The sequence below is a fragment of the Aspergillus glaucus genome (genome assembly GCF_001890805.1).
Source record: "Aspergillus glaucus CBS 516.65 unplaced genomic scaffold ASPGLscaffold_21, whole genome shotgun sequence".
Lineage (NCBI taxonomy): Eukaryota > Fungi > Ascomycota > Eurotiomycetes > Eurotiales > Aspergillaceae > Aspergillus > Aspergillus glaucus.
In genome coordinates this window covers 344,274-370,593 of record NW_019170473.1, presented here as the reverse complement: position 1 = coordinate 370,593, position 26,320 = coordinate 344,274, and the positions used below count along the sequence as shown (strand labels likewise).

General features: G+C 51.1%; 9 protein-coding genes across 9 annotated transcripts; 2 read left to right on the top strand and 7 right to left on the bottom strand.

Moving 5' to 3' along the window:
* Positions 1-513: 513 nt before the first annotated feature.
* ASPGLDRAFT_808138 (uncharacterized protein) lies at positions 514-1,040 on the bottom strand. Its single transcript, XM_022550090.1, has 2 exons — positions 828-1,040; positions 514-774 (listed from the first exon to the last, which is right to left on the bottom strand). The coding sequence occupies exons 1-2, from the start codon at positions 933-935 to the stop codon at positions 592-594; spliced, it is 291 nt and encodes a 96-aa protein (XP_022397661.1). The 5' UTR covers positions 936-1,040; the 3' UTR covers positions 514-591.
* Positions 1,041-3,513: 2,473 nt separating this feature from the next.
* ASPGLDRAFT_50944 (uncharacterized protein) lies at positions 3,514-4,117 on the top strand. The gene is made up of 3 exons (XM_022547421.1): positions 3,514-3,795; positions 3,862-3,927; positions 3,996-4,117. The coding sequence occupies exons 1-3, from the start codon at positions 3,712-3,714 to the stop codon at positions 4,044-4,046; spliced, it is 201 nt and encodes a 66-aa protein (XP_022397660.1). The 5' UTR covers positions 3,514-3,711; the 3' UTR covers positions 4,047-4,117.
* Positions 4,118-4,433: 316 nt separating this feature from the next.
* On the bottom strand, positions 4,434-8,133 carry ASPGLDRAFT_50943 (ABC transporter ATP-binding protein). The gene has a single exon (XM_022547420.1). It carries the CDS (start codon positions 8,106-8,108, stop codon positions 4,614-4,616), a length of 3,495 nt encoding a protein of 1,164 aa, XP_022397659.1. The 5' UTR covers positions 8,109-8,133; the 3' UTR covers positions 4,434-4,613.
* A 1,895-nt stretch (positions 8,134-10,028) lies between these two features.
* On the bottom strand, positions 10,029-14,753 carry ASPGLDRAFT_60653 (uncharacterized protein). The gene is made up of 6 exons (XM_022548446.1): positions 14,689-14,753; positions 13,919-14,492; positions 13,744-13,862; positions 13,477-13,694; positions 12,620-13,421; positions 10,029-12,569 (listed from the first exon to the last, which is right to left on the bottom strand). Exons 2-6 carry the CDS (start codon positions 14,372-14,374, stop codon positions 10,205-10,207), a joined length of 3,960 nt encoding a protein of 1,319 aa, XP_022397658.1. The 5' UTR covers positions 14,375-14,492; positions 14,689-14,753; the 3' UTR covers positions 10,029-10,204.
* Positions 14,754-15,710: 957 nt separating this feature from the next.
* Positions 15,711-17,665, bottom strand: ASPGLDRAFT_133560 (GMC family oxidoreductase; the record flags this gene model as incomplete). Its single annotated transcript, XM_022541222.1, has 3 exons — positions 15,711-15,754; positions 15,806-16,547; positions 16,604-17,665. The coding sequence occupies 3 exons, from the start codon at positions 17,663-17,665 to the stop codon at positions 15,711-15,713; spliced, it is 1,848 nt and encodes a 615-aa protein (XP_022397657.1).
* Positions 17,666-18,402: 737 nt separating this feature from the next.
* On the bottom strand, positions 18,403-19,689 carry ASPGLDRAFT_50939 (zinc-binding alcohol dehydrogenase family protein). The gene is made up of 5 exons (XM_022547419.1): positions 19,553-19,689; positions 19,475-19,497; positions 19,309-19,425; positions 18,703-19,256; positions 18,403-18,649 (listed from the first exon to the last, which is right to left on the bottom strand). Exons 1-5 carry the CDS (start codon positions 19,670-19,672, stop codon positions 18,444-18,446), a joined length of 1,020 nt encoding a protein of 339 aa, XP_022397656.1. The 5' UTR covers positions 19,673-19,689; the 3' UTR covers positions 18,403-18,443.
* A 607-nt stretch (positions 19,690-20,296) lies between these two features.
* ASPGLDRAFT_50938 (SDR family oxidoreductase) lies at positions 20,297-21,576 on the bottom strand. Its single transcript, XM_022547418.1, has 4 exons — positions 21,043-21,576; positions 20,884-20,991; positions 20,676-20,832; positions 20,297-20,624 (listed from the first exon to the last, which is right to left on the bottom strand). Exons 1-4 carry the CDS (start codon positions 21,348-21,350, stop codon positions 20,439-20,441), a joined length of 759 nt encoding a protein of 252 aa, XP_022397655.1. The 5' UTR covers positions 21,351-21,576; the 3' UTR covers positions 20,297-20,438.
* A 369-nt stretch (positions 21,577-21,945) lies between these two features.
* ASPGLDRAFT_69070 (SMP-30/gluconolactonase/LRE family protein) lies at positions 21,946-23,315 on the bottom strand (the record flags this gene model as incomplete). Its single annotated transcript, XM_022549324.1, has 2 exons — positions 21,946-22,535; positions 22,589-23,315. The coding sequence occupies 2 exons, from the start codon at positions 23,313-23,315 to the stop codon at positions 21,946-21,948; spliced, it is 1,317 nt and encodes a 438-aa protein (XP_022397654.1).
* A 558-nt stretch (positions 23,316-23,873) lies between these two features.
* On the top strand, positions 23,874-26,244 carry ASPGLDRAFT_156187 (putative MFS drug efflux transporter). Its single transcript, XM_022542371.1, has 8 exons — positions 23,874-24,172; positions 24,227-24,307; positions 24,361-24,671; positions 24,723-25,384; positions 25,443-25,598; positions 25,709-25,919; positions 25,980-26,037; positions 26,105-26,244. Exons 1-8 carry the CDS (start codon positions 24,056-24,058, stop codon positions 26,141-26,143), a joined length of 1,635 nt encoding a protein of 544 aa, XP_022397653.1. The 5' UTR covers positions 23,874-24,055; the 3' UTR covers positions 26,144-26,244.
* The last annotated feature ends 76 nt before the right edge of the window (positions 26,245-26,320 follow it).

The window sequence follows — 26,320 nt, the reverse complement described above, 5'->3', positions numbered from 1 at the left end:
AACCAAGCATTATCTGAAATTCCAGCAAATCGAGAGCGTAAGCGTATACATGTTACACCAGTGGATAATGAAACTCGCCAGCTTCGAAAGTGAATGTTTTGTTCAAGTAAACAAACAAACGCAACGCCACTTTGTCCGTTCCGGAGCCATTATCTCATTGCCGCGCTGCTGCCTCCAGCCTCCCATATATTCGCCTCTCTCTCTCTCTCTCTCTCTCTCTCTCTCTCTCTCTCTTCCTCTTCCTCTTCCTCTATTTTTCTTCCTTCTTCCAACTCTCTGCTCTTTTCTCTTCTTCTCTTCCAACTGTATTCATCCTCTTATCCCCGCTATTTTCTCGTTTATTTCTCATCTACTATCATCTGCCCTAATTCAAACCATCTATTATCATATATCTGCAATTTACCCTGTCCTGGTCCACGGAGGGTGGTAGGGTAAGAGCCTGGGAAAAACAGAGTCATATATATACACTGCTATACATATACAGCTCCTGGTTGGCGGTTGGGTAGGGTACAGGGACGACGTTACGACGTTACGAAGCTAAGAAGTTACGAGCTCTAACCATACTGACGTAGAACAGCAAATACACTGGCCCTAGAGGGAGGCCGGACACGGTCCTGGGCTTGCCAGTGGTCCCAACGACTGTCTCCGGCCGACTGACCATGCTGGACCACAAGGACTTTTCCTTGCGGGAAAGACTGGTTGGGCGGTAGGGTTGGGCCTGGGGGGGAAGACCACCGTGTTTCCCCGTTTTAATTTGATATCTACTGCGTTTATGTGAGTGTTCATTCTCTGTCGTTCATGTCGAAGTGACGCTTACGAATTGTTGCCTGAGGTTGATGCCTCAGGAGCAGGTCGAGATCAGAATATGATTCCCCAGGCGTTTGTGACATTTGATAGAGTCGGCATGACGAGTCTACAGATGGACTGTATTGCATCGACGCCAGTTCTTTTCCTTTACTTCATGTATGGAGTGTGGAGTACCCGCGAGGACATCATAAAACCTTCGAGTGATTCTTCTGACTTATACTCTACCCTCCGTGAATTGTGACCACTTTAGATAGCACCATCTCCTCGGCTTGGAGTCTGAATAGTATAGCCTCTACGCGCTCATAAGTAGTTATAACTATCTGGCTAATCATACATGGCATGAAAATGATGGCGGCAATCATGTTTCTGACCTGTGGCAATTGTCCTTGCAATTCGGTAGTCATCACTGCACGTGTCGATTACCAGTCGTCGGATGTCCAAGTATATCGCATCATTACGACCAATATGGTTGTGCTTCGGCAGCAAATGTCAATGGGGAGGATAGGACATCTCATGGTCCGTTTCTCTTCGATCGCCCGTTGGATCTCTTCCGGTGGTATATCGAAGGAGGTAGAGGTAGAGGTAGTGGTGGGTGCTACCGCATGGGAAACAGTCTTTTCTGTACAACTTTCTCCGACAAAGCCTGAGTAGCTGCAAATAGACTCATCAGCATCATACATATCAGTCAGCATTATCTTCCAATACTCTGTAGCCACTTGTAAATGTCTGCGCGTTAGACTGACGGAGCGATTTTGTAGTCGTTGTTGAAGGCTTCCACTTTGGGAACAAAGGATCCGTCGTTTTGTTCTATAGTCAGCACATACGGAGACTGAAAGCTTTCTTCATCACCTTGGTTCCGTAGTCAGCTTGGAGGGTGGTGTCACGAAACTCCTGATCAGAGTCACTTTTAAAAAAAAAACACTATGTATCCTTCGGAACATGCTCATCAGTGGAACAGTGTCGACGTGTCACCAGATCTGCATCATACGGTATGCGTGCTGCCCTGATGGGCTTGAGCGTGAAGAGGGCTTTGCCAAAGTACCTGTGGACAGACGGTGGTGCCATGCAAAGGAAACAAGACCATGGTTTCTTGTGCGACGGCTAGTCGGTTCTTTGGATTGTTATAGCTGAGCAATGGGCTACCAAGGCCTTGCACTCGTCGGTGACCGTGGTTTTACGGTCACCACTTCAATACCATCATGGGGACCGTGCATGGTCCATTCGGACAGATAACAACCAGCGGTCTGTCTTTATTCCCATGAACACCACGTCTGGCTGTACGTGGAGAAGAATTCATACAGAAACACCCGTTTTCCGTCTTTGATCAAGTCTGTATATGATTCCGACGATGGTGACTAGCCTTAATCGTAGACGGAGGACTAGCAGCTGCTCTACCCTGCTTTTCGTTTGGGATTGTCTGAATAACTCGGATAGCTAACTATAGTTCAGTCAAAAATTAGAGTAAGCTTTTGAGTCTAGTTATTCCAAAGGAGGTGATGAGTGATGTCCAGACCTCAATGTTCGCACCGAATTCCGGTTGTCATTCGCATTTCTTCGCGGCTGTGGTTTCAATGAACAAGCACAGCTCTTATTCGCCTTGAACTGCGATTAATGAACATAACAGCCGGTATTGCATCGTCGAGCAAATTCCGATACGCTGACCCCCAAGGGGGTGGGTAGAGCATGCATAGTCTTAGACTGGAAAATGCTCTATAAAATGGAAGACATCATCATCATCATCCGATACGCTGTACTCCGAGAGATTCCCAATCCGGAAATGCGGAGACCTCCGTCGAAAAAAATAGAAACATTCACCCCAATCCATATCCATAACTGATAGACAGTCACTCAAGGAGTTCAACTCAGCCCGGCTCGAATAGTGATGCCTATCCTACATGGTAAGACAGTTCACGTACTCCGTCGACAGCAATCTAATTCCCGGCTAAAGTCATATCCAGAAATCCCGCATACACCGACACCGATATTCCGCACTCCGGAAGACAGATCTCGGAACATACGTATGCACAAACAAGTCCACACAAGTACATAGTATATCCCCTGCCAAGCCTCTAGAACAATAGAATGCCAATCAAAACCGGAAATGTATAGGGCATCTCCTGTGATGTCATGATCTGCATTCTATTTTTACCCCTGACTATCGGTCTGTACTACTATGCACAAGTACATGTACTACGGAGGATGTGTGCTGTGCAGGAGGAGCATTAGGGTATTCTACGATATGTAAGGGAGGGAAGTATAGAAGAGTAGTATAAAGTTATAGAAGAAGTAATTGACTCGGCAGTATGGATAGGATATGGAGAGTACGGATACGGAGACAAGGCTACGGGCAGACTACGGGCAGACTACGAGCTAGCGTCAATTCAATCACGGGGGCCATCTGATCACGCCTTGCCGATCCCCAGCTGGGGTTGGGATGCTCCATCGGTACCGCCATTTGTTCTCCGGACCCTCTCCGGAGAAGGGTATGCCTGTTCTCTGTACGGAGGTACGGAGTACGGATACAGAGGACATATGCCCATTACTCGTAGAGAATATGAATGATTGAGACAAACTGAGTATCAGCGCCTATTCAAACTGTTTATGTATGAGCATAGTATGTTTGCTGTTTGCTGTGCCCGGAAACAAGACCACAAACATCGGTTTGTCTCCCACCGTCTCGACCAGACCATCCATACTCCATAGTTCCACCGTTCCACAAACGCGTCATCCGAAGCAATAGAAGCAACGGATCAGGAGGTTCTTTTCTTCTTCCCTTAACTAAGCACATAGTACAGAATAGGTTATAAATACCCGCCCTCATCACCTCCAGAATCTCATCAACAACAACTCATCTCTCAATCCTTTTAAAACAAAACAATTCTACTCCCCTCACAAACAACCACAATGAAGCTCTCCATCTTCGCCTCTCTCTTCCTCGCCGGCTCTGCCATCGCCGCTGGCGCCGGTGGTAGCGGTGGTTCCAAGACCGTACGTCCCTCTCCCCTTATCCATCCTCTCTCAACCACTCGGAACTCAACAGCTAACACATAATAGATCGACGACAACCAGCCCTGCCAGTCCGACAGCAAGACTGAATACTGCAAGAGCGGCCTCTGCGTCGTAAGTTCAGCCCAGCCCAGTGCCTTTCCTCTCGTGGACAAGAAAGAAAGATGCTAATAATCCCACAGCAAGAGCCCAGCCAGACCGCGGGCGTATGCAAACCTAAGGGCCAGAACTAAGCGTTTTCTGCGCCTATGATATGTATATAAATATATATATAACTGAATTTTAATAATTCTTTTGTCGCTGATTGGCTTTTCTTTTTTTGCTTGTAGGGTGTGTTGTAGGGTACGATAGTAGTGGACAGGATATGGATCATGCAGGGTCGATCTGTGCTTCGTGCTCCGTACTTTTAGTACGGGATCCGGGGTGCGTCGGGGTTTGAATCCTGGACGGACCGAGGTAGTCGGGTGCGGTAGTACGGGGGGACACATTCAACATGACTACTTGTATTCCTCCATGTCAAAAAAACAGCAAGAACAGCAAGAACACAGCATACGTTTTACGCTTAGTTGAAGCAGTCTAGGCTTCAGACGAGAAAATAAAAATACAATTGAACTCTGAAAGGTAGTAGAAATATATATTGACCAACTAATACAGTAAATACCACAAGGTATCAATTCCCAAACGCCAATAATGCTCTATAATAAAGAGACAATAACAAAACTATTTAATATATTCCAAGGTACGGACCAGTAATTCTCCGTACTCACACTCCTCCGTGTTTCGCACTACGGAGTGTTTTTTTAAGTCTCCAACGATTGATGAATCACACTCGTGCGATACGTCTCACTCCGTTGAATCAACTCCGTATGCGTCCCCTGCTCCACACAAACACCATCCTCAATAAGGAAAATGCAATCCGCCCGATGAATCGTGTTCAACCGATGCGCGATCGCGACGACTGTTGTCCGGCCGGCTAATGTAGCCAGTGCTTCTTGAATGCGCTTTTCGGATTCCACATCGAGAGCGCTAGTAGACTCGTCCAACAGCAACATCCGGGGTTTCCGGACAAGCGCGCGAGCAATGGACAAGCGTTGCCGCTGGCCACCCGAGAATTGCTTTCCGTCGTGGCTGCACAGGGTATCGTACCCTTGCGGGAGGGATGTGATGACATCGTGGATGTTGGCCATTTTGCACGCGGTTTCGATCTCCGCTTGGCTGGGTTCGTGGTTTGGTTTCGCGCCGAGACCGATGTTGAACGCGACGCTGCCTTCGAACATGACGTTCTCCTGCGGGACGAGGGCGATATCATCGCGGAAGCTTGTGCCCAGTTGCCGGGTGATGTCTGTCCCGTCGATAACCACGGCACCTTGGGCCGGGCGGTAGAAGCGCTCGAGCATGGCAAAGGTGGTGGATTTACCGGATCCCGAGGGTCCGACGAGCGCGCAGAATTGACCCGGTTGGATGTCGATGTTCAGACCGCGGAGGATAGGACGTTCCGGGCGAGAGGGGTAGGTGAAGTGGACGTTGCGGAGTTGGGCGCCGATGCCGTTCTCCGGAGGGATGAGGAGGCCGGTGCTGTCTCCGGGGGAGGAGGGGGGAGAGGAGGAGGTTGTGGTGGAGGCGGCTTTTTCGTTGGCTTCGACGTCGGGGAGTTTCTCGTCGAGGAGTCGGCTGGAGGGTTGGACGTTGGCGGTTGAGCCGGGGGAGATTTCTTCTTCGGCGGAGCGAGTGGTGAGCAGCTCGACGATGTTGCTGGATGCCACGCGGGCCTTGGAGATATCGGGTGCCAGGGCGAACATTTGTCCGCAGGACTGGGTACTAAAGAGCAGGGCTGGGAGGACGGTAAAGAATTCCGTCTGCGTGTATAGACCCGCTGCGATCTGCCGCGATCCCCACCAGTATGCCAGCGCGTACACAAGGTTACTGATACTGAACGCGGCCGCGAGCCAGACATTTCCCCATGCGATGGCCTTCATGGTCGCGTGGTAGGGCTTGATCAGTGCGCGGCCGAACACGGCGTACGACTGCTTCTCGAGGGAGAAGGCAGCCACGGCGCGGATGTTGTCGACGGCTTCGACGGTGATGGCAGTCGCATTGGCAAAGGCCTTCTGGTGACGCTCTGCGAACTTGGCCTGCACGCGCAGCTTCATCATACCAGCGACCAGCAGCACGGGGATAGTTGGGAGCAGAACGACGGTGATCTTCCAGGCAATGGCAAGCGAAATCACCAGACCAGCAATCAAGTTAACAGCAGTCGCCAGCAGCAATCCAATTGTCGTACCCGTAATCCCACTCAGCGCCGACGCGTCACCTGTAATATACGTGAGCAGCGTCCCCGGTGACCGACCCTCACTATGATGCCACTCGATAGTCTGATTCAACAGCGACCGCAACGAAAGCACCCGAATCCGATAGAGAACCTTATCCGCAGCCCAGCCAAACGCACATCCACCAGCGACGTTGGCAAACATCTCGACCAGCGCCATGATGAAGAACAACAGACCGAACAGGTTTCCGCTGGAGCTGATGCTCGCGGGCGAGAGGCACGGGCTCAGGGCGCCGACGGTTTGACCGAAGATGACGGCTTCGGCAGAGTAGCTGCCACCGATGATGGCGGACATGCACAGGCCGGCGATGATGAACATCATGTTGGGGCGGAGAAGGGAGCAGATGTACTTGGTAGTGAACCAGCCGGAGCGTTTGGTCTTGGCCTTGAGGTCTTTGTCTTCTTCGTCGTCCTTCTTTTTCCAGATCTTCCATTTGCTTTCCTTTTCTGGGGCAGGGACATCGGCGGACTTGGAGGCAGGAGGAGTCTCGCTGATTTCAGTGTCACTGACACCAGCTTCCTTCTTCTCATCCACGGTGTTGGTGTTGGCAGGTCCGGCCTTTCCGATCATGTCCTGCGGGATGGCGGCATCCTCAGCGCTCAGCTTGCCCAGGTTCTGCAAGCGAACCATCTCAGCGTAGACACCACCCTTGGCGACAAGCTCAGCGTGCGATCCTTCCTCAGTAACACGACCAGTCTGCACGACAACAATCTTATGCGCGTCCTTGGCAGTCGCCAACCGATGCGCAATCGAAACCGTAGTAAGACTCTCCGAAACCTTCGCAAGCGCCTGCTGGATCAATTTCTCAGAAGTCGAGTCAAGCGCTGCCGTAGCTTCATCGAGAACAAGCAAGCAAGGCTCACGAACGAGAGCTCGTGCCAAGGCGATACGCTGCTTCTGTCCACCGGAAAGCTGGTTACCCGCAGAACCGACGCCAGTCGCAAGACCGTACGGAAGACCGGCGATGAAGTTCATGGCGTTGGCATCACTGGCAGCCTGCTTGACGCGGGCAACAATGTCGGCAACTTCAGCAGGAAAGCTGGTCAGGGCTTCTTCTTCGGACATACCAGAGCAGATCTTGTCGGTCAGCTCAGGGAGGGTCGAGTCGTAGATGTACTGGGCCAGGGGCTGGTGCGCCTCGTTGGCGGAGGCGACCATACCATATGCGATGTTTTCGAGGATAGACCGATCGAGCAGGGAGGGTTCCTGCTGCACGAAACCAATGTTGCCGCGCAGGTAGCGCACGTTCAGGTCGCGGAAGTTGGTGTCTCCGATCATCACGTTGCCGGACTTGGGGTCGTAGAAACGTTCCAGAAGGGCCACGACGGTGGACTTGCCTCCACCAGACGGACCAACAATGGCAGTGTGCTTGCGAGGGGGAATGACGAAATTGACGCCCTGCAGGACGGGGACATCTGGCCGCGAGGGGTAGGTGAAGTGAACGTTGTCGAAGACGATGTCCTCATCGCGGAAGCCAGCGGACTTATCTCCCTCATCGGAGGTCGCGTCAATGCAGGACGGCCGGTTGATAACAGCCAGCAGACGCTCCGACGCACCAGCCGCAGAAGCGAAAACGTGAATGAACGGCGCGACCTGAGACAGAATGAACGAGGCATCGATCAACACGAAAATAACCGTGTAAACGGAACCAACAGACACGCCGCCATCCCCGGCCACAGACCCAGCAATCATCTGCGCACCCTCCCAGAAAGCAAGCGCGTTGGCGGAATACGCAATGAAATACAAGAAACCCAACTGCCAGGCATGCGTGGCGGCCTTCTTCAGCGCATCCATTCTTGCACCAGCCAGATACGTCGCAAAGCGCTTCTCCAAGCGGTCATTGGCATTGAAGGCGTGCACAAGCATGAGATGCGACAAACTGGACGACGCAATGGACGTCGCCGCATTGATGTTGTCCGAAATCTTACCCGCAAACTTCTTCACATAGTGTCCACCAACCAGCGACATGATGAAGAAACAAGGCACAACGGAGATCAACATGGCGGCGATCTTGGGCACCTTGATAAACGCCACGATATACGCCGTCACAAAGTAGGAAATGGTAGTAATCACCAAACCCACCTTCTCGGACGTACCAGCCTGCACGACCTCGATATCGCCAACAAGCCGCGAAACAACATCGCCAGACGGCAGCGACTCGATAAACGAGGCCTCCTGCTTGATGACACTCTCAAAGTAGTGTCTCCGGTAGCGGCGTGCCAGACGTTCACTAACCAAACACCAGCAGCAGGTATAGATGTAGATGGAGCAAAAGTTTCCAATGGTAATGTAGATGACGTACAGCACCTCGGTTTGCACGTGGCTGGACAAGTCCGAGGTACTGGAGCCGGAACTGGCGCTGCAGGTGGTGGAATTCATATCGTTGATCAGGTCACCGAAGACGATACCAAGCAGCGGGAAGGGGATACCACCGGCGATACCGAAGATGACACCGAGGATAATGAGAATAACATCGACGTAGGTGTAGTCGAGGGAGAAGAGGAGGCGGATGTAGGAGAAGGACCTGCCCCAGATTTCTTTGGTGGGGAGGTAGCGTTTGACCTGATTCTGCTATTAGCTCCCGATTGTATCTAATGAGGACAAGAGGGAGTGAAGAGGAATGAATACCTTTTGGGCAAAGCCATCCTTGGGGACGTCTTCGAGTTGGGACATGGTGATGGAACACCGGAGACCGGGGGGGGGGGGTCTCTTTTTTGTGTCTAGACGGAATGCAGCAAGAATGCAGGTTACATTCCAATCCTAGCAGTGATAGGTAGTTTAATATGAACGAGAGTCAGTCCATCAATTGATTGCAAAAGAATGGCATCTGTTGGACAAAATGGAATAAAAGAAGAGAAGTGAAGAAAAGAAAACGAGAACAGCACCCGAGGAAAAATAACCAAAGTTCAGACTCCGTTGCCGGCATGGACTAATCAGGAAAGGTTCCGACGACGACGGGTGGGATGTGGATTTGTGACAGTCAATTTTTAGCGTGGGGCGACTTCATTTCAAGTGTTATTCAGAGATTGATATTGTTATGAATATCAATCATATCTGCACAATCCCACTCCTACCCCCCACCCCATTATCCCGTATCCCATTGAGTCCTAAGCACAGAGTACAAGAACCCCGTGCTCCCACTACACTCCCACCGTACAACTCCCATAGCGGACAGAGTGCAGAATACACAGTGCAACATTTTTGCTCAGCTCTACCCTGCATAGAGAAATGTCGATCGGCGGTTTAATCCGCTGGTGGGTATATTAGCAGTAGTGCAAGCGAAGGCCAGCGGTCTGGTCAAAGTGGACATTCCCCTGACCGGATCTAATCTGATTGATTGATAACTTTTTCTTGGTTTTCCACCCGAGTCGGGTCCATACGGTGGTGCATACGGTTTTGCATACGAGTTCTTTTACACCGGCCACTATGTTAATTATTATTATTATTATTATTATTATTATTATTATTATTATTTTTTATGTATATATATATATATATATATATTTTATATAGCTTTCTTTATACGTTAGGTAGCAGTGGTTATGCATGTTGCATTGGCATGTACAGTACACACTCTGTACTCTAAAGTCAGTGCAGAGTTTTCACTTGCACTCCTGCATTCGTACATGCGTATCACTCCGAATAACAACCATGGATACTCCATACCCATCCATAGTACTCTATAGCTCTACTCCATACTATCCAACTAGTTTCTTCCATTGCGGTCTCTCAAATAACCCCAAGTCCGAGACAGACCTGTTGAATGATCTAATCTGATCCGCATCTAATCAGATTCTCCAATGCCCCTTAATTGGGTCCGATGATCGGCCTTGTCAGTTGTCCATAGTCCAGTCATTATTGGACCTCTACTATTGATGACCATGACGACGCTTCTAGAATGGATCCCTGCATATGTCGCTGTCCAACCTGGTATTATTCTAACCTAACGTATGTACAACGCCTCCAATCCCCGATTCCAATCCCAACAGACTAAATAAAGAGTAAGAGTAATAAAACAGATACGAAGAATACACAGCACACAACACAGAAACACAGAAAAGACACTACTTGTGAATGTAATAAATCAACAAGTTCCGCGAATTCTCTCTTGGCGACCCCATCACCTCCCAATACCGGCTCTCGTCCTCCATCCCCCGATACAGCGCCACACTCAGATCCGTAACCTGCCGTCGGACATCCGGCTGCCGGTCCGTCAGGTGACGTCCACAGAACCCTCCAATCCGTTCCACCAGTCCGCTTTCCATTTTCCCCTTGCTTGGTCCACCGTTGATCTGCTTCACCAGACGACTCACCACGCTCGTGCCCATTGTCACTGCGCGGTAGCCTTCCTCGTCTTGCGTTTCGTGCTCGATCTGGTCGAGAACGGCTTCGATGACCTCGGCCGCTGGACAGCCGGCGATGATCTCCTCTGCCGTTTCCTCCAGGCCACTGACGATGTGGCAGCTCGAGGCGTAGCGCTTGCGGGCACTGACCAGCGCCGTCATGGCTTTCGGGTAGTATGCTGCAAAGTACTCTTCGTTCTGACGTAACAGGAACCGAATCGTCACCAGAACCTGTGTCTTCACGTCCTGCGACCGACTTGCTCGTCTCTCCTCGGGCGCGCTCTCCAACTCGTTCAACAAGGCCACCAACATCTCGTCGTATTTCGCTTCGTCGTCAAAGATCGCATCGTGGTACTCAATCAGTCCTTGTAGCTTGCGGTAGCCCAGGATATCCATCGTCTTTGTCCGGATCCGCTGCATTCCCTTGTCGAGCATCTCCCGTGCCTTGGCTGGGTCCTTCGATCGAGGACTGATGCTACGCTTCCGATCCTTGGTCGACTCCAGCTTCTTCCAACGGCGCGACACGTCCGGTGTTGCCGTCGGCATGGTTTCCGGCGACCGAAGCTTCCCCGCGATAGGTCGAGGGGTCCTGTTGTCACGCGCTGGTTCATTGTTCGGTATCTCTCCCAACACATTGTGTCTCGGTGCGGAGCGGATCTCAGGAGAGATGTTGATACTCTTGTTGGCAAACGGCGTAGCGTTCTCGTTGGTTCTCGCACGAGGCGATGGCGTAGGTGGTTCGTGATAATCCACATCTGTAACCGTAACGGGGTGGTGAATCACCGACGAAGGACTATCCGGGTCTTCCTCATGAGGAGCCAAGTCGTGCTGTTCAATGTCGGTTTCTGGAGCCGCAGCCACCGGAGACTCGTGCTCCTGTGAAACGGGCTCCGGCTCGGGCGTAACAGCCGGGATGTCATGCGCAACAATCTCCGGGGATGCGCTGCTTGGGGCTGGTTGTTCCACGTCAATCTGAGCGGGTTCAGGCTCAGGTTCGTGAGGGCTTGCCGGCTCAGTCACAACCGGTGCATCAGGCATGACCCCGACATCATCACCATCCTTGTGCTCTTCATCACGAGCCAATGTATCAGCGGAGATATAGTATTCATTAGGAACGGCTTCCGCATGGTTCTCTGTTTCCACTGGGGTCTCCGCAGGGGTCTCCGCAGGGGCAGGAACAGGGTCTTCGTAGATTTGCACTGGAGCGGGTTGTTTTCGGACGCTGTTCGGAATAACATCCGGAGATGGCACATGGTCATCGGCCAGATCTGCGGTGGGCTCCCGTGAAGGCTCCGGGGTGCTACGTTCTACAGATTGCATCCGCGGCGGGGGCAGTGTAGGTAGACTGGGGACAGGCTCTTCCACAGCTGGAACAGGACGCTGAATCGTCGACCCAGGAGGGCTTTCCAATTGAATCGAAGCCGGTGACTCGCGGCCATGATGTGCCATACTATCATGCGAGCCGCTGCGCGAATGGTTCGCACTCTGATCATGCAGACGGGACTTGGAAATATCCAACTTCTTGGGCTTGCTCATCGTAGGGCCCAGATGCGCAGGGTCCCGGCGAGGGGTCTTTGACGACGGTGTAGCCGCTGATCTACCCTTAACGGCCCGCGGTGAGCTATCTACCTTAGGAGCAGAACTTGCTTTGGTAGACCGCGAGTCTTCGCCAGTCCGACGAGCGTACGGGTCTGCCGTCGCTGGACGAGTTATTTCTGGTCTTCGAGGCCTCGAACCCGGACGCATGGGTGCGGATGATAGGGAAGAGACGGAGGATCCAGTAGGGACAGTCCGGACAGCAGAAGTAGATGTAGAAGATTTGGACGGCGGGTCCGTCGTTCTGGCATCCGAAAAGGTTGACTGCGCTGATTCCGGCCTTGGGGGCAAGGAGCGTCCAGGTGTCAGACGTGCTCTTTTCTGCGCAGCAATAGCCTCCTTTAGAGCAGAGCGGCTAGACATGGCAGACGATGTGCTGCTGGAAAGGCCTTTTTGAGATGTCGAAGGAGTCTTCAACGAGGATTGATCCGCGTTTGGATTCTCCTTCTCCAACAGGGACCTTGACTTGCTATCGAGAGTAGAGATGATCCTGTTCTGTGTCAGACCATAAATCAGACAAAATTGTGAAAGGCAACTTACTCATCGCCTTTCCTTGGCCAAACACTGTTAAACGTCCAAAATGTGACACGCATCGTCTCCCGAACAGCCGGATTGGCGTCTGAGAGGCACTTCCTGATACTCTTGTCAAGGTTATCAAGGCCGCCGGCGTGCTCCATGCTGCTCTTATGACGCGCTTGCCTCTGAATGATGGTTTTGATCCAGCCCGCTGCATACAGACGCAGTTGAGCATTTCTGTCCTGGGCAGCACTCGTAATGTGCTGCATAATACGTGACGTGAAGGTCACATTGCCAATAACGACATCGACCGTGGTGTTGCCGCTTTGCGCACTGATCTTCTTCATTCCAGAGCAGAGCTTGATGAGGTTCTGCATAATAATCTCAACCATTGAATCGATGCGAGGACCGCAGGTCTTGGCCAGGTCCTGCATCATAAGACAACCCGCGGTACACAGTGTCGTCCGCAGAGAGTTAACCACCTTGAAAATACCATCCAACAGTGTCTTCATGGCGGTGAGGAACTGGGTGGGGAACGAGTGCGGTGCGTTGCCGCGGGTAAGACGTCGAAGGGTAATGACATTGCGTTCACGCGAAACCCAGTTCTGTTCGGTCTCTCGACCTTCGAACCAAGGAAGCATGTCGCGCACCATGTCGTCGAGGTCGCGGGATGACGCCACGATGAGAGGCTCAATGTCGTCGGAGTCATTTTGGGAACCATGCGCCTCGTCAGGATGTTCGTCAGCTGCGGCGTGGTGCGGCGGGGGAGCACTTCGCTCGCGGTCCATTCTGGACATGGGGCGTTGCGGTCTAACAGGTTCGGGCTCTAAAAACGACATCAGTGACCCGGCTTCCTCATATGGCGAGGACGAGAGGTATACCTGGTGAATCAACACGATAGTGCGAACGTGAAGACATGACCGAAACTGGACGTTGATGCAAAGCCTCAGCCCGAGATGCAGGACGCGAAGGTGCCGAATGGTCTCCATCCGTGGAGCTTAGTCCGATACTCGTGAGGATCGAGTTTGCGATGGATTTTCGAACATTGTGAGCGGTTATCTGCTTGGTTAAATCTGACTTGGCACGCGCGGGGGCATTCCTAGTTATGTTAGTCCGTCGAAAAGTAATCAACCGCAGATATCACGTACTGGAACAATTCGACCACGGTCATCTTTGCCGTGTCGCGGACCGCACTGTCGGCGTCTTCTAGACAGCCAACCAGACTAGGGACGTATGCACGGAACAGAAGTCCATGAGATTTTGTCATCTGCACGCGAATGTAAGATATTACTGCATAAAGATGTAGGAAAAGGACGGACATACATTCGCCAGCCAAATCATACTCATCTCCCTGGCTCTAGCATTTTTGCCAACCAGCGCAATTTCCAGCACATAGTGTTCGACATCAGCGTTCGCAGCCGGCCACATATCGGTGAAAGCTTGTGCCGCTTGGGCGCGAGTACGTTCTTTGCGGTCTCCCAGTCGTTCCAACAGGATAGGATAGAGCATCCGACCCTGGCCCGAGATCAGATGATGTTGATCCTGAATGAACAACCGTTTCAAAAAATGACTCAGGGTAGAGAACCCGCCACCAAGCAGCGACGACTGCTGAGAGGTGAGGGCCAGACGTAGCGCTTCGAAGACGGGTGTAACAGCATATTCGGGGACATTCTTTTGTTTGATATCGGATTTGACGCTTGTCAGATGCACAGCCTTAGCGTCAATGGACAGGTTGACGTTCTTCAGCGCAGCTAATAGTTCCGCAGCCTTTGACTCCATGATCGCGACGGGGACTTAGCGACACGCGGACATAGAGGAGGGTAACCGGAGCAGACGACTGCGTTCAGCGAGATGGTAGCGTAGGGAATTGACACTATGCGCGTAGAACTGGAAAGATCTGTCAAATCAACGCGAATGATTAGTACAATATACTTTTTTGGTACTCCGGGGAGCGCAAACAAAGGAAAAATCCGGAAGGAGAGATGAGGGGAAGGCCAAGATATGTCATCAAAAAGATTTCAGACAGCAAAGCCCAACTGTGCCAGAGTATTACTTGCGACAATAGTCATAGCAACTAACAAAATAGCTCATACCTGTTTGCGACGTTCTGAGTCTCGTTCAGCCGGCGCTTGCAAGAATGTTCGCGGGGGGGGGGGGGATAGGAAGGAGGGGAAGCGAACGAGACGGCGAAATGCGATGGAACGCGGCGGATCAAACGAGCTGGTGAGAAGTAGTCGATTGCGAGGAGTATATTCGTAGCGACGCGATTTTGGTTGAGAAGTCGCAGATTCGACGAAGGGTGAAGAAGTTGAGTGGTGAGTAAGAGGGAGTGGGAGGGACGGAGAAAGAAGCGGCGACGAGAAGCAAAGACAGCGACGTTAAGCGACAGACGCGATGTCACAAATTAATATTATGTCCCTCGTAGAAAGAGTCTTTCTGTGTACTGATATTATAATGTATTTTTAAGAAAGAAAAAAGAACTGGATGATGTCAGTCCAAATAGTCATTTCACAGACTTAGGAATCAGGGATGGCCGAAAAAGGAGAACGCGAGGAGCAGAAATACCTCTACTGGGGATGTCAGTGTTGGTATTTTCTTCTTATTTTCTCTTCCTTTCTCTTTCTTTCCTTTATAATTGTATGTTTGTGTTTATATTCATTGGGCTTCTTTCCTGGTTCTTCTGTTTTGTTTATACCCGACGGCGTGTGGTTGTGAGGGTGACAGACCAAGTGGGGTGTCAGTGCTGATGTACTGTATGGAGTAGAAGCACAGGAAAAGGAGAGAATTATATTGAAGACATCAATTGACTTGCATCCAGTGTTTCTATTGTGTGCTCTATTTATTATTTCTCGGCACAGTGACACGGTTCCATGTAAACAAACAGTAAACAACCAAACCTAATATACAGGGGCGTTAATAGTCAATAGAAGAGAAACTAACTGAGCACTGGCAAATACTGGCAGCTGTAAATGTCATGCTGTGATCGTCCCTTGTGGATCGCTGCTAGACACTTGGGCCAGATGGAGCATAGTGCATCGTCAACCTTCAAACAATGCATTGAGATTGGAGAGCTGAATGGCCTTTTTCTCGGATGGGCATCACTTGCAATGCTCACCTACGAGCCCAGGATATCATGGGCAATCTTCTCAGCAAGGGCATCTGTCAAGGTCAGTCACTGTCCCATCATCAATTCGAGGATAAGCCACTCACAAATAGTAGCCACCGGATGCCCTGGAGGCAAGATCGGGAGCGACGATGCATCAACCACCCGCAGCCCCTTCACTCCGTATACTCTTGCCTTGGTGTCAATGACGGCCTTCTTATCGCCCTCCTTACCCATAGCACACGTGCACGCAGCATGATACACTGTACTCGCCGTCTTGCGAATAACCTCCAAGATCTCCGCATCACTCTGCACATCTTCACCCGGGAAATACTCAGGCCCGATCAGAATATCCTCCATGACAGTGCTATTAAACATCTCCCGCACGCGCTTATACCCCGCAACCACAACTGCCTGGTCCGCTGGGTGAGTGAGCCAGTTAGGATTAATGACCGGCGCGTCAGCCATATCGGCCGAAGAAATATCGATAGTCCCTCGGGACAATGGCGCAACTAGCGCCGTCGACACAGTTGCGTAGTTATACCCATCCGTCGGAGCATCGCGCTGGTAGTTCTGCTGGTAGCCCAGAAATCCGCTCATGCTTATATACTCGACTTCAGGCCAGTCACTGGGGAACTGGGTTAGAGCGGAGAGGGTGTTGTTGGGCCAGGGGGATCGGTAGGAGGAGGGGATTTTCTCCCAGGCGAGGAAGTCGCCGCCGGAGTTAGTGAGGATGCCTTCTTGTTTGTTGATGAAGAGGTCGTTGGCTTCGTTTAGGGCGTCGGGGTTTGATAGTGAGGATGAAGTGATGGCGTTGACGCGGTAAGTTGGGCCCATTAGGACGTGATCCTATGCATGTCAGTCACTTTCTGTCCATACTGCTTGTGTTTATTAGGGATACTCACCCACATGTTCTGGCCTACACCAGGTCGATCTGCCACGACGGGAATGTTGTGCTTCTCAAGACTAGCCTTGGGTCCCACACCGGATACCATCAACAGCTGAGGAGACTGGAAAGCCCCAGCCGAAACAATAACCTCCTTGCTGGCAGACAAAACATACTGCACGCCATCCGACTCGACAAGAACACCATTCGCAGTTTTCTCCGAATCAAACAAAACCTTCTTCGCCAGGGTAGATTGGTAAACCTTCAACGAAGTCGACTCCATAGCAGGCTGCAGAAACGCAGTCTCAGACGATTCGCGCGTCTGGTCAGCCGCATTGATAGTCTCCAGCACATAAGCGGATCCATTAAGGGCACCGCTGGTAAGACCCTGAATCGGCTTAATTCCAATCGCCGCGAACCCCTTCTCAACCCAGGACGACACAGCATTGGCATAGTTGGAGAAAGTCACAGACAGCGGCCCATCGCCCGGTCCTAACGACGTCTCGTCATAGTTGGGAGTCGCATTAGCAGCCCTCGACGGTCCCGGGGGCGTGAAGTTGAGACTCTTCTGGAAATAGGGCAGGAGGCCGTCATAAGTGTAGCTGTCATCGCCAACCTGGTCTGCCCATTTCTCGTAGGACTTGGTTGTTCCCATGTGGTAGGCCATGTAGTTCCGGGCGGAACATCCACCGAGGGCTTTGCCGCGGGCATAATGTACACTGGCATTGAGTAGGCCGTCCTGCGGTGTCGTGACAAACCCCCAATCGACCGGGCTGACGTCGTCGGGGTCCTTTCCGCTCCAGTATGTATCGTAGGCTGGAATTTGGCTGAGATTTCCGTTGGCGATTTCATAGAAGGTGCCTGCTTCGATGACGGCAACGGATATTGAGGAATCTTCAGCAAGGCGAGCGGCTACTGTTAAGCCGGCGTTTCCACCGCCGACAACGACGTAGTCGTAGGTAGCGTTTTGGGGGACTCCGAATGAGGAGCCGATTAGGCGAGAGTTGTCCTCGGTGGACAATGGAGCTGATTGAGCTAATGATGCCCATAGCGTAAGAGATGCCAAGAGAATGGGACGCATGTTGCAGGGAGGCCACATGGCATATGTATGTGTGTTTTGAATGGAGGAACGAGTTCAAGGATAGAAGATCATCCTGGTGGTTGGGTCATTGGGTACTTTTATATGATTGTCAAGAGACTCAACGCCTGAAACTCTGCCGTTTACTTTGGGAAAAATGAGCCTTGAATTCGCCCTCACACCCAAATTTACCATCACGAGTGATATCAATAGTGCCTTCATACGGTATACGGTATTCCTTGGTAAGCATGATCCTGAAGACAATGTCAGATCCAAGGCTTAGGATGGATGACTCTGCCCCCATCTCACCGTAAGATCATGACTCCCTAGCCCTGATTGAGCTAAACCATTAGTCGACTCTCGGCTTCCCGATGAGAATAGTACAAACCCACCAAAGCTCTGGCCCAGTGGGGCCGAGGCTTGGTGATGACCATGATCACTGTAAAGCTGCATGTCAGGGTGTGGAGCCGATGTCAGCATTCAATGTCTTAGTGCTGATGGTTGCGTTGTTGTATGACCGGGAAGGATCTTGCCGAAGAAAGCTGGACAGTATCATGCAATAGTTCTTGGGCCTGTCGCTGCATATTGAATACTGCTGTAGGCTATGCTGTCTAGTGGATCCCTTCGCCTGAAGAACCATTCTTTCCATGAACTATTTTAAGGTTTCTCAAGTATCACGTGTTACGGCTCTTCCCGTGTTTATCCAGAAACAGTTGAAAAAAAAGTACTTTGCATTTCTAGGGCTAGTAAAGTTCACAATAAATAGAAACTATGACAGGAATTACAGAGTAACAATAATCTTCTTCCCCGACACACCCGCTTTCTGCACGTCAAACGCATGCTGAATCTTATCCAATCCATGCCCAACAACGACCGGATCGGGCTTGCCCTGCAGCTGTCCACTGGCGAGAGCCTTGGGTACGTAGTCCTCCCAGATAGCTTGGCCAATCTTCTCGTTGGGGACCGTCACTATGGAAGAGGCAGTCACTAGTATCTGTCAGTATTCTTTCATCTTTCAATTGTTGAGTCAACGGGCATACCAAATTTAGGCTTGAATGCCTCCGAAGGATTCTCGTAAGGCAGCACAGAGGCAGCCGGGAGACCGCCGAGTTCCTCTGCAATGGCGGAAAGTGGTCCAAAAGTGGCTTCCTCTGAAATAGTATCATAGGCTCCGGCAATCTCCTTTCCTCTAAGCTCGTTCACAATGTCATTCACGACAGTAGGAGACCTGTAGTCAAAGACGGCACTTGCCCCCAGGTCCTTGATAAACTGGTGGTTAGCGGGAGAAGCCGTCGCAATAACTCTCAGGCCCGAGGCAACGGCAAGTTGAACGGCCGTCGCGCCAACGGACGATGCTGCACCCCAGACTAAGAGAGTCTTTCCAATGGACTCAGGGCTCGTCGATGGAAGTGGAAGACCTAGATTGTCTGGGAGATACAGTCCTACAGAAGCAGTTGAGACAGCCAGCGGCAAGGTGGCGGCTTGCTCGAAGGTCAGTGAGTCGGGAATCGCAGCTGTTGCGTTCTCTTGGGCCACTGGATACAGTTGGAAACCCGAATGAGCGGCATTCGCGGTCTTCAGCGACAGGAGATGTCTTCAGAGGAATTAGCCTGGTTTCGGTACAATTGGGGTAGGCTCCAACTAACGCGATTACTCTCTGGCCTTTCTCGAACCGAGTCACTCCCTCTCCGACCTCCTCAACGATGCCAGCAACATCCTCTCCCAGGATGAAGGGATAGTTCTGGATGAAAATTCCATAATCCCTGCTAGATTAGCGGCTGAGAAGCATTGCACGAAATGGGATTGACTCACTGGACTTTCCAGTCGACGGGATTCTAGAATAGCATCAGCAATCCGCACAGGAACCGAAGCTGCACAGTCAAAACTCACGATTGCAACTGCATGACTCCGAATAACCAACTCGCCAGGCCCTGGCTTTGGTGTAGGAGCGGGGCCAACAGTCAACTGCTGACGGGCCTCTGGAATCCAGGCAGCTTGGTTGCTAGACATGTTGGATGATGGATTGTGAAGGTGAATCGAGGGGAAAGGTCTCAGAAAAGGATTTTATAACTGCGTGTCAGCTTACAAATTCAATCCTGGCTATTGTCGTCAGCTCACTACCTGATTATGCACACTGAAGAGGGGTCGTTTGTTCCTCGTATCCGGATTGGCTAGTGGAAACAAAGAAACCGTAGGTACACGATATACCTTCACGCCGGCATAGTTTCATTTCCACGCCTAGGTCGTAGGGGTGTCTGTGTATACGCTGCAGCAGACGATATGTATTATTCTGTGCCTGTTGGCCGAGCACGTTGAATTTGATGAATTGACGTGATAAGCCGATACGAAGTGTCAGATCAGAAAGACGGGATACGGATGTACAATCATGCCTGTCTGCCATGTTGTCCGAAACGAAATAGCACATGCCATCTTCTACGGACTTTCGCTATAACTCAAGCCTTTTCAAGCTTTTGCAAGCTCACCAACAAGCAATCGGAATTCATCAACCCCAATCGTTCAGCCACGGACCGACATGAACGAGATTCCAAAAGATTCATTATGGTAGTGTCTCTATACTAACGCTTTGCATTCGATCCTCGCTACTAGGTAGCAAAGTGATCCGATTGTAACCTATCCGAGTCATGCTGGCATGCTGAGATCTAAAAATATGAGGTGATTCGGGTAAGTTCAGTATAGAGCCTCAAAAGATATTCCACAGTGTTAAAATTTCTATCTACAGTTTCATACGTGTATCGACGTAACAAATGCAGGGTATCTACCAAGGATACTGGAGACCGTCGTAACGGTTAAGTCCCTCCGCATTCTCCCACCCGGGCACCTTGATGTTGTAGAATTTCCCGTTGTCTGCCTTGGTAGCGTTGTCAATGATCTCCAGAACACCAGTAGAGCTCTGCTCAGTCGAGAGATCGGCCGCGTCGCCACCGAGGTTGGTGCGGACCCACTGGAAAGTCAGCATCAATACGAAGTACAAAGGGTTAGGTATGGAACATACACCAGGGGAGATAGCCAGGAAAGTAAAGCCTTGCTCGGCAAAAGACTGGGCGTATTGCACAGTCAACATGTTCAGGGCGGCCTTGGAGATCTTGTATGCTGGGACGGGGAACAGGGCGTAGTGGGAGGACGTCTCGATGGAGCCCAGGGCTGTGGAGCTATGATAGTGAGCACGGACACACTTAAATCAACCATAACTCGAGACTTACATGTTGGCAACCTTCTTCAGGTCACCCTTCTTGAGCAGCGGCAGGAAGGCAGCAGTGACCAGGTGGGCGCTGGTGACATTAGTTTTAAATGTAGACTCGAGGTCCGTCCTATTCAGTCAGCTTTCTGTGAGAACTCCGTTGGTAGTAATGAGACCTTACATAGTTTCAATTCCATTGGCAGTGAAATTCATAATTCCGGCTCCGTTCACAAGCACATCGAGACCCTTGCCGTCAAGCTGCTTCTCCACCTCGGCAGCAGCCTGCTTGGTGCTGGCCTCATCGGTCACGTCAATCTTGACCTGCTGCACCCGACCAGAGTACTTGGAGACCAGCTGCTTGAGCTCATCGGTCTCGGTGCGGAACGCGGCGATGATAGTAGACACCTCCGAAGCGGGCTTGGAGGCAAGGAGGTCGGCCATGGCAAGGCCAATGCCTCGCGAGGCTCCGGTGATCAAGTAAGAGGCCATTTTAATTGTTTATTGTGAGGGATGTAGAACAAAGTAGTAATTGCAGTAGACTTGAATGGGATTGGGAATGGATGAGAAATTGGACATGAGGGCGAGGGATTATATATACTTGTATGTCCTCAGCATAGTATAGTTGGTTCTTCGTCCTTCGATGTGCTTTGAAATCAACACCGTCTTTGTTCTGACAGACATGACTCTCATTGGCATACTTCGATACGCTAGCGCTTATGAAACTCCCCACGCTGACACCCGCCGTGATTGAGAAATAATCATGGTTCTTGTATGACTGGCTCTCCTGCCCGTGACAAAAATACGAGAAAGGCCCACCTGGAACTTTACAGCCTCACTATCGCAGCAGCCTCGTACCGGCATAAGGCTAGTCTCGTGAGGGTTTGTAATGCACATTTTTGAGATGTGAGATGTAGGTAGGAACCTTGCTCTTCATTCTACTTTTTAATGTGTAGCACAATCTATACTCCGTACAGTCTATACTCCGTACAATGAAGCCATTTACTCCAAAATGAACAATGTCAAGAACAAGACGCTCTAGTTATTAATCTCGCTTGCCTAAAAGTAAAGTGCACTAACTAACTAGTTATTTAACAAAATAATTATTCGGATCCGGTCCCTGCAGATCGAAATCGACCTTGGTGATTCCCCCAATCCCCACCAAAAACAACGTCTTCAAATCCTCGCCCGCCCACGCAATATTCTCAACCGGATGATTCGTCTGAATCCTCGCGATAACCGATCCGTACTGATCCAAGATATCAACACCATTCGACAACCCCGACCCAACAACCAGATACCCGTTAGCAGCCACCTTAATCCCATCGGGACTCCCCTCCAGCGACTGGAAGATGTTCCGCTTGTTCTTGAGAATCGGCGCTCCCGTATCAGTAGTGCGCTCCACGTCCCATGCGTAGACGTTGCGCGCGTTCGTCGACGTGAAGTAGATCCGGATCGGGTAGTCGTAGAAGCCCTGGGTGCTGGCGTCCGGGCCGACCGTTTCTAGGCCTGAGTCTGTCACGTAGAGGGTCTTGCCGTCACGGGAGAAGGTGATGCCGTTGGGGTGTTGGAGGCTGGCGTCGACGATTTGGACTTCGCCGGTGGATGGGCGGAAGCGGTATGTGGCTAGTTGGTTTTGGTTGGACATGTTGGAGAGGCCTAGGCCGTAGGCGTAGTCTAAGCGCGTCAGCAGGTTTGTTTCAGTTGAGTGATGTCAGGGGAAGGCATACCGCTGTCAGTAAACCAGACGTCGCCGACATTATCGACCGTCAGGTCATTCAAGCCTCCGTAGAAGAATCCGTAGTAGTTGTTCAGCAGCCATTCGGCCTTGAGGGTCTTGGGATCGACCCTCGCAACACCAGGACGCTGCTTCAGCCCATTGGGAAGAGTCACATTGTTGCCCTGGACCGCCCAGTATATCATTCCATCGTGCAGGATACCTCCTGTTGGTTGGTAAATGGGCGGGTCCGTCACGAAGGCCTCAACCTTGGGGGGGTCGACGTTCAAATCAATCATAATGTTGGTCAGATTCCCCGGAGGCCCATCCTGGGTGGTGAACAGCTTGTTGAGCTCGGGCACATAGATTGGAGCTTCGTGGATGACGTTCAGCACGGGGATGTAGTTGTGGGCGATTTTCGGAGATGCGCCCAGCAACTCCAGTCCGCGCTTCTTGTCGAAAATTACAAAGTCCGCGTTGGGGACAAGAGATCCCCATGACGGGTCATCAGGGACCAATGTACCGGAGTAGCCGACAGTTGGATCCGCGTCGCGCGAGAAAGACGGAGGGAGGATACTCTGGTATCGGTTGATGCAGGTGACGTTGGCGGTCTTGGGTCCGCAAGTGTAGGCCACAGGAGCATTCTGGGTAGAGGAGTTTCTAGCATGAAGTGCGCTAGCAGAAACACTTGCCGTGAAGAGAGTGGCAGTGGCCAACGGAAGGAGAGAGAGGGCAGACATTTGTTGACCGGTGCTCATGCGAAACTCAGACGGACAGACTTGAACAATAGAATCAAGCCAGACAAGAAGCTTTTATTGCTCCGGCTGGCGATGGCAGACACCTCTCTCATCAGGAATACCATTCTCACACCCAATGGCCCCATTGAAGGAGCCGAATAGCTCAAGCAGTCAGCTTCGTTCCTAGTGGATTATGCTCTTACATGATGATGCGAAAGTGCTTACGGCTTACGGATGACCGTTAGGGCTTATGATCTTACTCGACCCTACGGCTGTTCACATTCTTGGGGCTCAAATTTGAATAGCGGAGATGTACCTAGATCCGGACAGACCACACTGCTTATCACTTCGTATTCCCGTCCGGAACATCACCCGGAGTGGATCGGCGTGAATCACCCGCGCATTAGTGCTGACTCTTGCGCCGTAAGGAAGAGTCAATTAAACCCATTAATTCCAATTAATCTGAAGCCCGTTCAGACAAGAATCTATTTGTATTCCCGCGCTAGCGGACGCGTGCATATTTCCACGGGCTTGATTTCTAATCATTCTTTGTTAGGGATACGAGGAGCCATCACGAAATGAGTGCAAAAAGCCCGCATGCTACCCATCTGATTACCAATCTAGCTTGACATTCCGGAATCCTCGAGAAAGATGAGAGCCTCTTGTCTCTTGTTCAAGTGAGCCGATTTCCTCCATCTTCTTTTCTATCTCTCGTCAATCTCAATTGCGACGAATTTCGCACCATGATCGACTCCCTGGACCATGCCCACGAGGCGGCGACCTCCGAGCCCAAGTATCCCAACGAGGTCGATGTCGAGCAATTGGCTGCTCCCGCGCCCCGGAAAGTGCAAGGTTTCTCGGTATAGCATGCCTTTGCCTAAGAGATAAAATGGAACTAATCTGCGACCTTGCAGTGGTTCCTCGTTGTCGTCAGTATCCTGTCCAGCATCTTCCTCTATGCGCTGGACAACACCATTGTCGCCGACATCTTGCCGGTAAGTGCACCTTGAAAGCCATCCAATCGGGTAACTCATAACACTCATCGCAGGCAATGATCAATGACTTTTCCTCGGTTGATCAATTGGGATGGCTGTCCGTTGGGTTTCAGATTGGAGGTGTCGCGGTCATCATGCCTCTGAGCAAGATTTATGGCCTCTTTCGCGTCAAATTTCTTTACCTGATCTCTTGCATCATTTTCATGGCTGCATCGGCGCTGTGTGGAGCTGCCCCGGATATCAATGCGGAAATCGTGGGTCGTGTCTTTACAGGCGCTGGCGGCATTGGTCTTTACATCGGAGTGATGATCTTGCTGTCTGTCAATACCACCGAGCAAGAACGGCCCATGTATCTGAGTCTTGTGTGAGTTTCGTGAACCGCCTGTCTGATGCTTTAAGCTAACATCCAAACCAGTGGACTGGTCTGGGGTATTGGAACTGTCCTCGGCCCCGTCATCGGCGGTGCATTTGAAAAGGTTACCTGGCGCTGGGCTTTCTACATCAACCTCATTATCGGTGCCGTCCTAGCTCCAATCTGGGTCTTCCTCCTCCCCAACACCGCTCACCCATGCAAGCACCTCTCTCTCGGCCAGCGACTACGCAGTTTCGACTCGGTAGGATGCATCTTAAGCATGGGAGCCATCATCACGACGATTATGCCAATCAACTTCGGCGGCGGCTTGTATGACTGGAGGAGCGCGGCCATCATTGCTCTTTTCACAGTTGGCGGAGTCCTTTGGATTCTGTTCGGTATTCAGCAGACCTTCAATATCTTCACCTCCACAACAAATCGCATGTTCCCCATTCAATTTCTGCGGAATAAAGAGGCTGTGCTGCTGTTTATCCTGGCGGCGACGTGTAATGCGGCGGTCTTTATTCCCGTCTACTACGTTCCCATTTTCTTCCAGTTTACCTGGGGTGACGACGCCTTGGCTTCTGCCGTGCGTCTCTTGCCGCTCATTTTTCTGCTCTGCGCGACTATCTTGACCAATGGGTGGTTAATGTCCAAGTTGGGCTACTACATGCCTTGGTATGCCATTGGTGCTGCCTTGATGCTTATAGCGAATGTTTGCCTCTGTAAGTCTCCTCGAATCAATCACACAAACTGTACCAATTCAACTAACCCACCAACCAGCGCGGATCGACAAACACACCTCCACCTCCTACATCTACGGCTTCGAAGCCCTCCTCGGCATCGGCGGCGGAGCTTTCGTCCAAGCCGGCTACGCCGTGATCCAAGCAGTTGTTCCCCCCGAAGACCTGGGCTACGCAGTCAGCTTCATGATGGTCGGTATGTATAATCTCAACCATCCCTTTCCTCCAACCCACTACAATTTAAAAAAAAAAAAAAAAAAAAAAGAAAAAAAGAAAAGAAAAGAAAAACCAACTAACCCAACTCAGCACAAATCGGCGGCATCGCACTAGGCCTCGCCATCGCCAGTGCTGTCTTCGTCAACGGCGCCACAATCCAACTCCAAGACCTCCTACCCGAGTATCCCAAGGATCAGCTGCAGGCTGCGATTTCGGGGACGAGTAGCCAAGTGCTGCAGGCGTTGTCGCCTGAGATGCGGGAGAGGGCGCTGAGTTTGATTGTGTCTAATATGGATAAGGTGTATGTTTGGGTTTCATTAACCGATGCAGATATTTTAGGGCTGGGCTGACAGTTAACTAGGTTTATTGTGGCGTATGCTGGGTCTGCGGTTGCGCTTGTGGGGTCACTTGCTCTTTCGGTATGTTTATTTCTGCTTCTGACTGTGCTTTGTGAAATCAATGATGATGGGCTAACAATGACTCTAGAGGAAGCGCGTTTTCCTGCCTGCTGCGGCGGCGGCTTAGGGGCTTGTCTATTGAATAATACGTGCATCATTTTGGTCTTCGAAATTGAAATATCATTTCCAACACTATAATATTTAATACATAGCAATATCTGGTCTCACAATTGGAGGTGTAAGACTGTAGTGCTTCGCTAACTGCCGAGGTGTATTGGATAACAGCTCGAGTTCTGAGCGTGTC

Coding starts and splice junctions, on each gene's coding strand:
- ASPGLDRAFT_156187 (XM_022542371.1), top strand. CDS start 24,056: ATGATCGACTCCCTGGACCATGCCCACGAGGCGGCGACCTCCGAGCCC. Junction 25,920..25,979: donor GTGTCTAATATGGATAAGGT/GTATGTTTGGGT, acceptor ACAGTTAACTAG/GTTTATTGTGGCGTATGCTG. Junction 26,038..26,104: donor TGGGGTCACTTGCTCTTTCG/GTATGTTTATTT, acceptor CAATGACTCTAG/AGGAAGCGCGTTTTCCTGCC.
- ASPGLDRAFT_50938 (XM_022547418.1), bottom strand. CDS start 21,350: ATGGCCTCTTACTTGATCACCGGAGCCTCGCGAGGCATTGGCCTTGCC. Junction 20,992..21,042: donor GCCAATGGAATTGAAACTAT/GTAAGGTCTCAT, acceptor CTGACTGAATAG/GACGGACCTCGAGTCTACAT. Junction 20,833..20,883: donor CTGAAGAAGGTTGCCAACAT/GTAAGTCTCGAG, acceptor TCACTATCATAG/CTCCACAGCCCTGGGCTCCA.
- ASPGLDRAFT_808138 (XM_022550090.1), bottom strand. CDS start 935: ATGCAATACAGTCCATCTGTAGACTCGTCATGCCGACTCTATCAAATG. Junction 775..827: donor TCCTGAGGCATCAACCTCAG/GCAACAATTCGT, acceptor ATGAACACTCAC/ATAAACGCAGTAGATATCAA.
- ASPGLDRAFT_50944 (XM_022547421.1), top strand. CDS start 3,712: ATGAAGCTCTCCATCTTCGCCTCTCTCTTCCTCGCCGGCTCTGCCATC. Junction 3,796..3,861: donor GTAGCGGTGGTTCCAAGACC/GTACGTCCCTCT, acceptor AACACATAATAG/ATCGACGACAACCAGCCCTG. Junction 3,928..3,995: donor GCAAGAGCGGCCTCTGCGTC/GTAAGTTCAGCC, acceptor ATAATCCCACAG/CAAGAGCCCAGCCAGACCGC.
- ASPGLDRAFT_50939 (XM_022547419.1), bottom strand. CDS start 19,672: ATGTCTAGCAACCAAGCTGCCTGGATTCCAGAGGCCCGTCAGCAGTTG. Junction 19,498..19,552: donor GGAGTCATGCAGTTGCAATC/GTGAGTTTTGAC, acceptor ATGCTATTCTAG/AATCCCGTCGACTGGAAAGT. Junction 18,650..18,702: donor GGCATTCAAGCCTAAATTTG/GTATGCCCGTTG, acceptor GACAGATACTAG/TGACTGCCTCTTCCATAGTG.
- ASPGLDRAFT_60653 (XM_022548446.1), bottom strand. CDS start 14,374: ATGGAGTCAAAGGCTGCGGAACTATTAGCTGCGCTGAAGAACGTCAAC. Junction 13,863..13,918: donor GTATGATTTGGCTGGCGAAT/GTATGTCCGTCC, acceptor ATTCGCGTGCAG/ATGACAAAATCTCATGGACT. Junction 13,422..13,476: donor CTATCGTGTTGATTCACCAG/GTATACCTCTCG, acceptor TGTCGTTTTTAG/AGCCCGAACCTGTTAGACCG.
- ASPGLDRAFT_50943 (XM_022547420.1), bottom strand. CDS start 8,108: ATGTCGCTGGTTGGTGGACACTATGTGAAGAAGTTTGCGGGTAAGATT.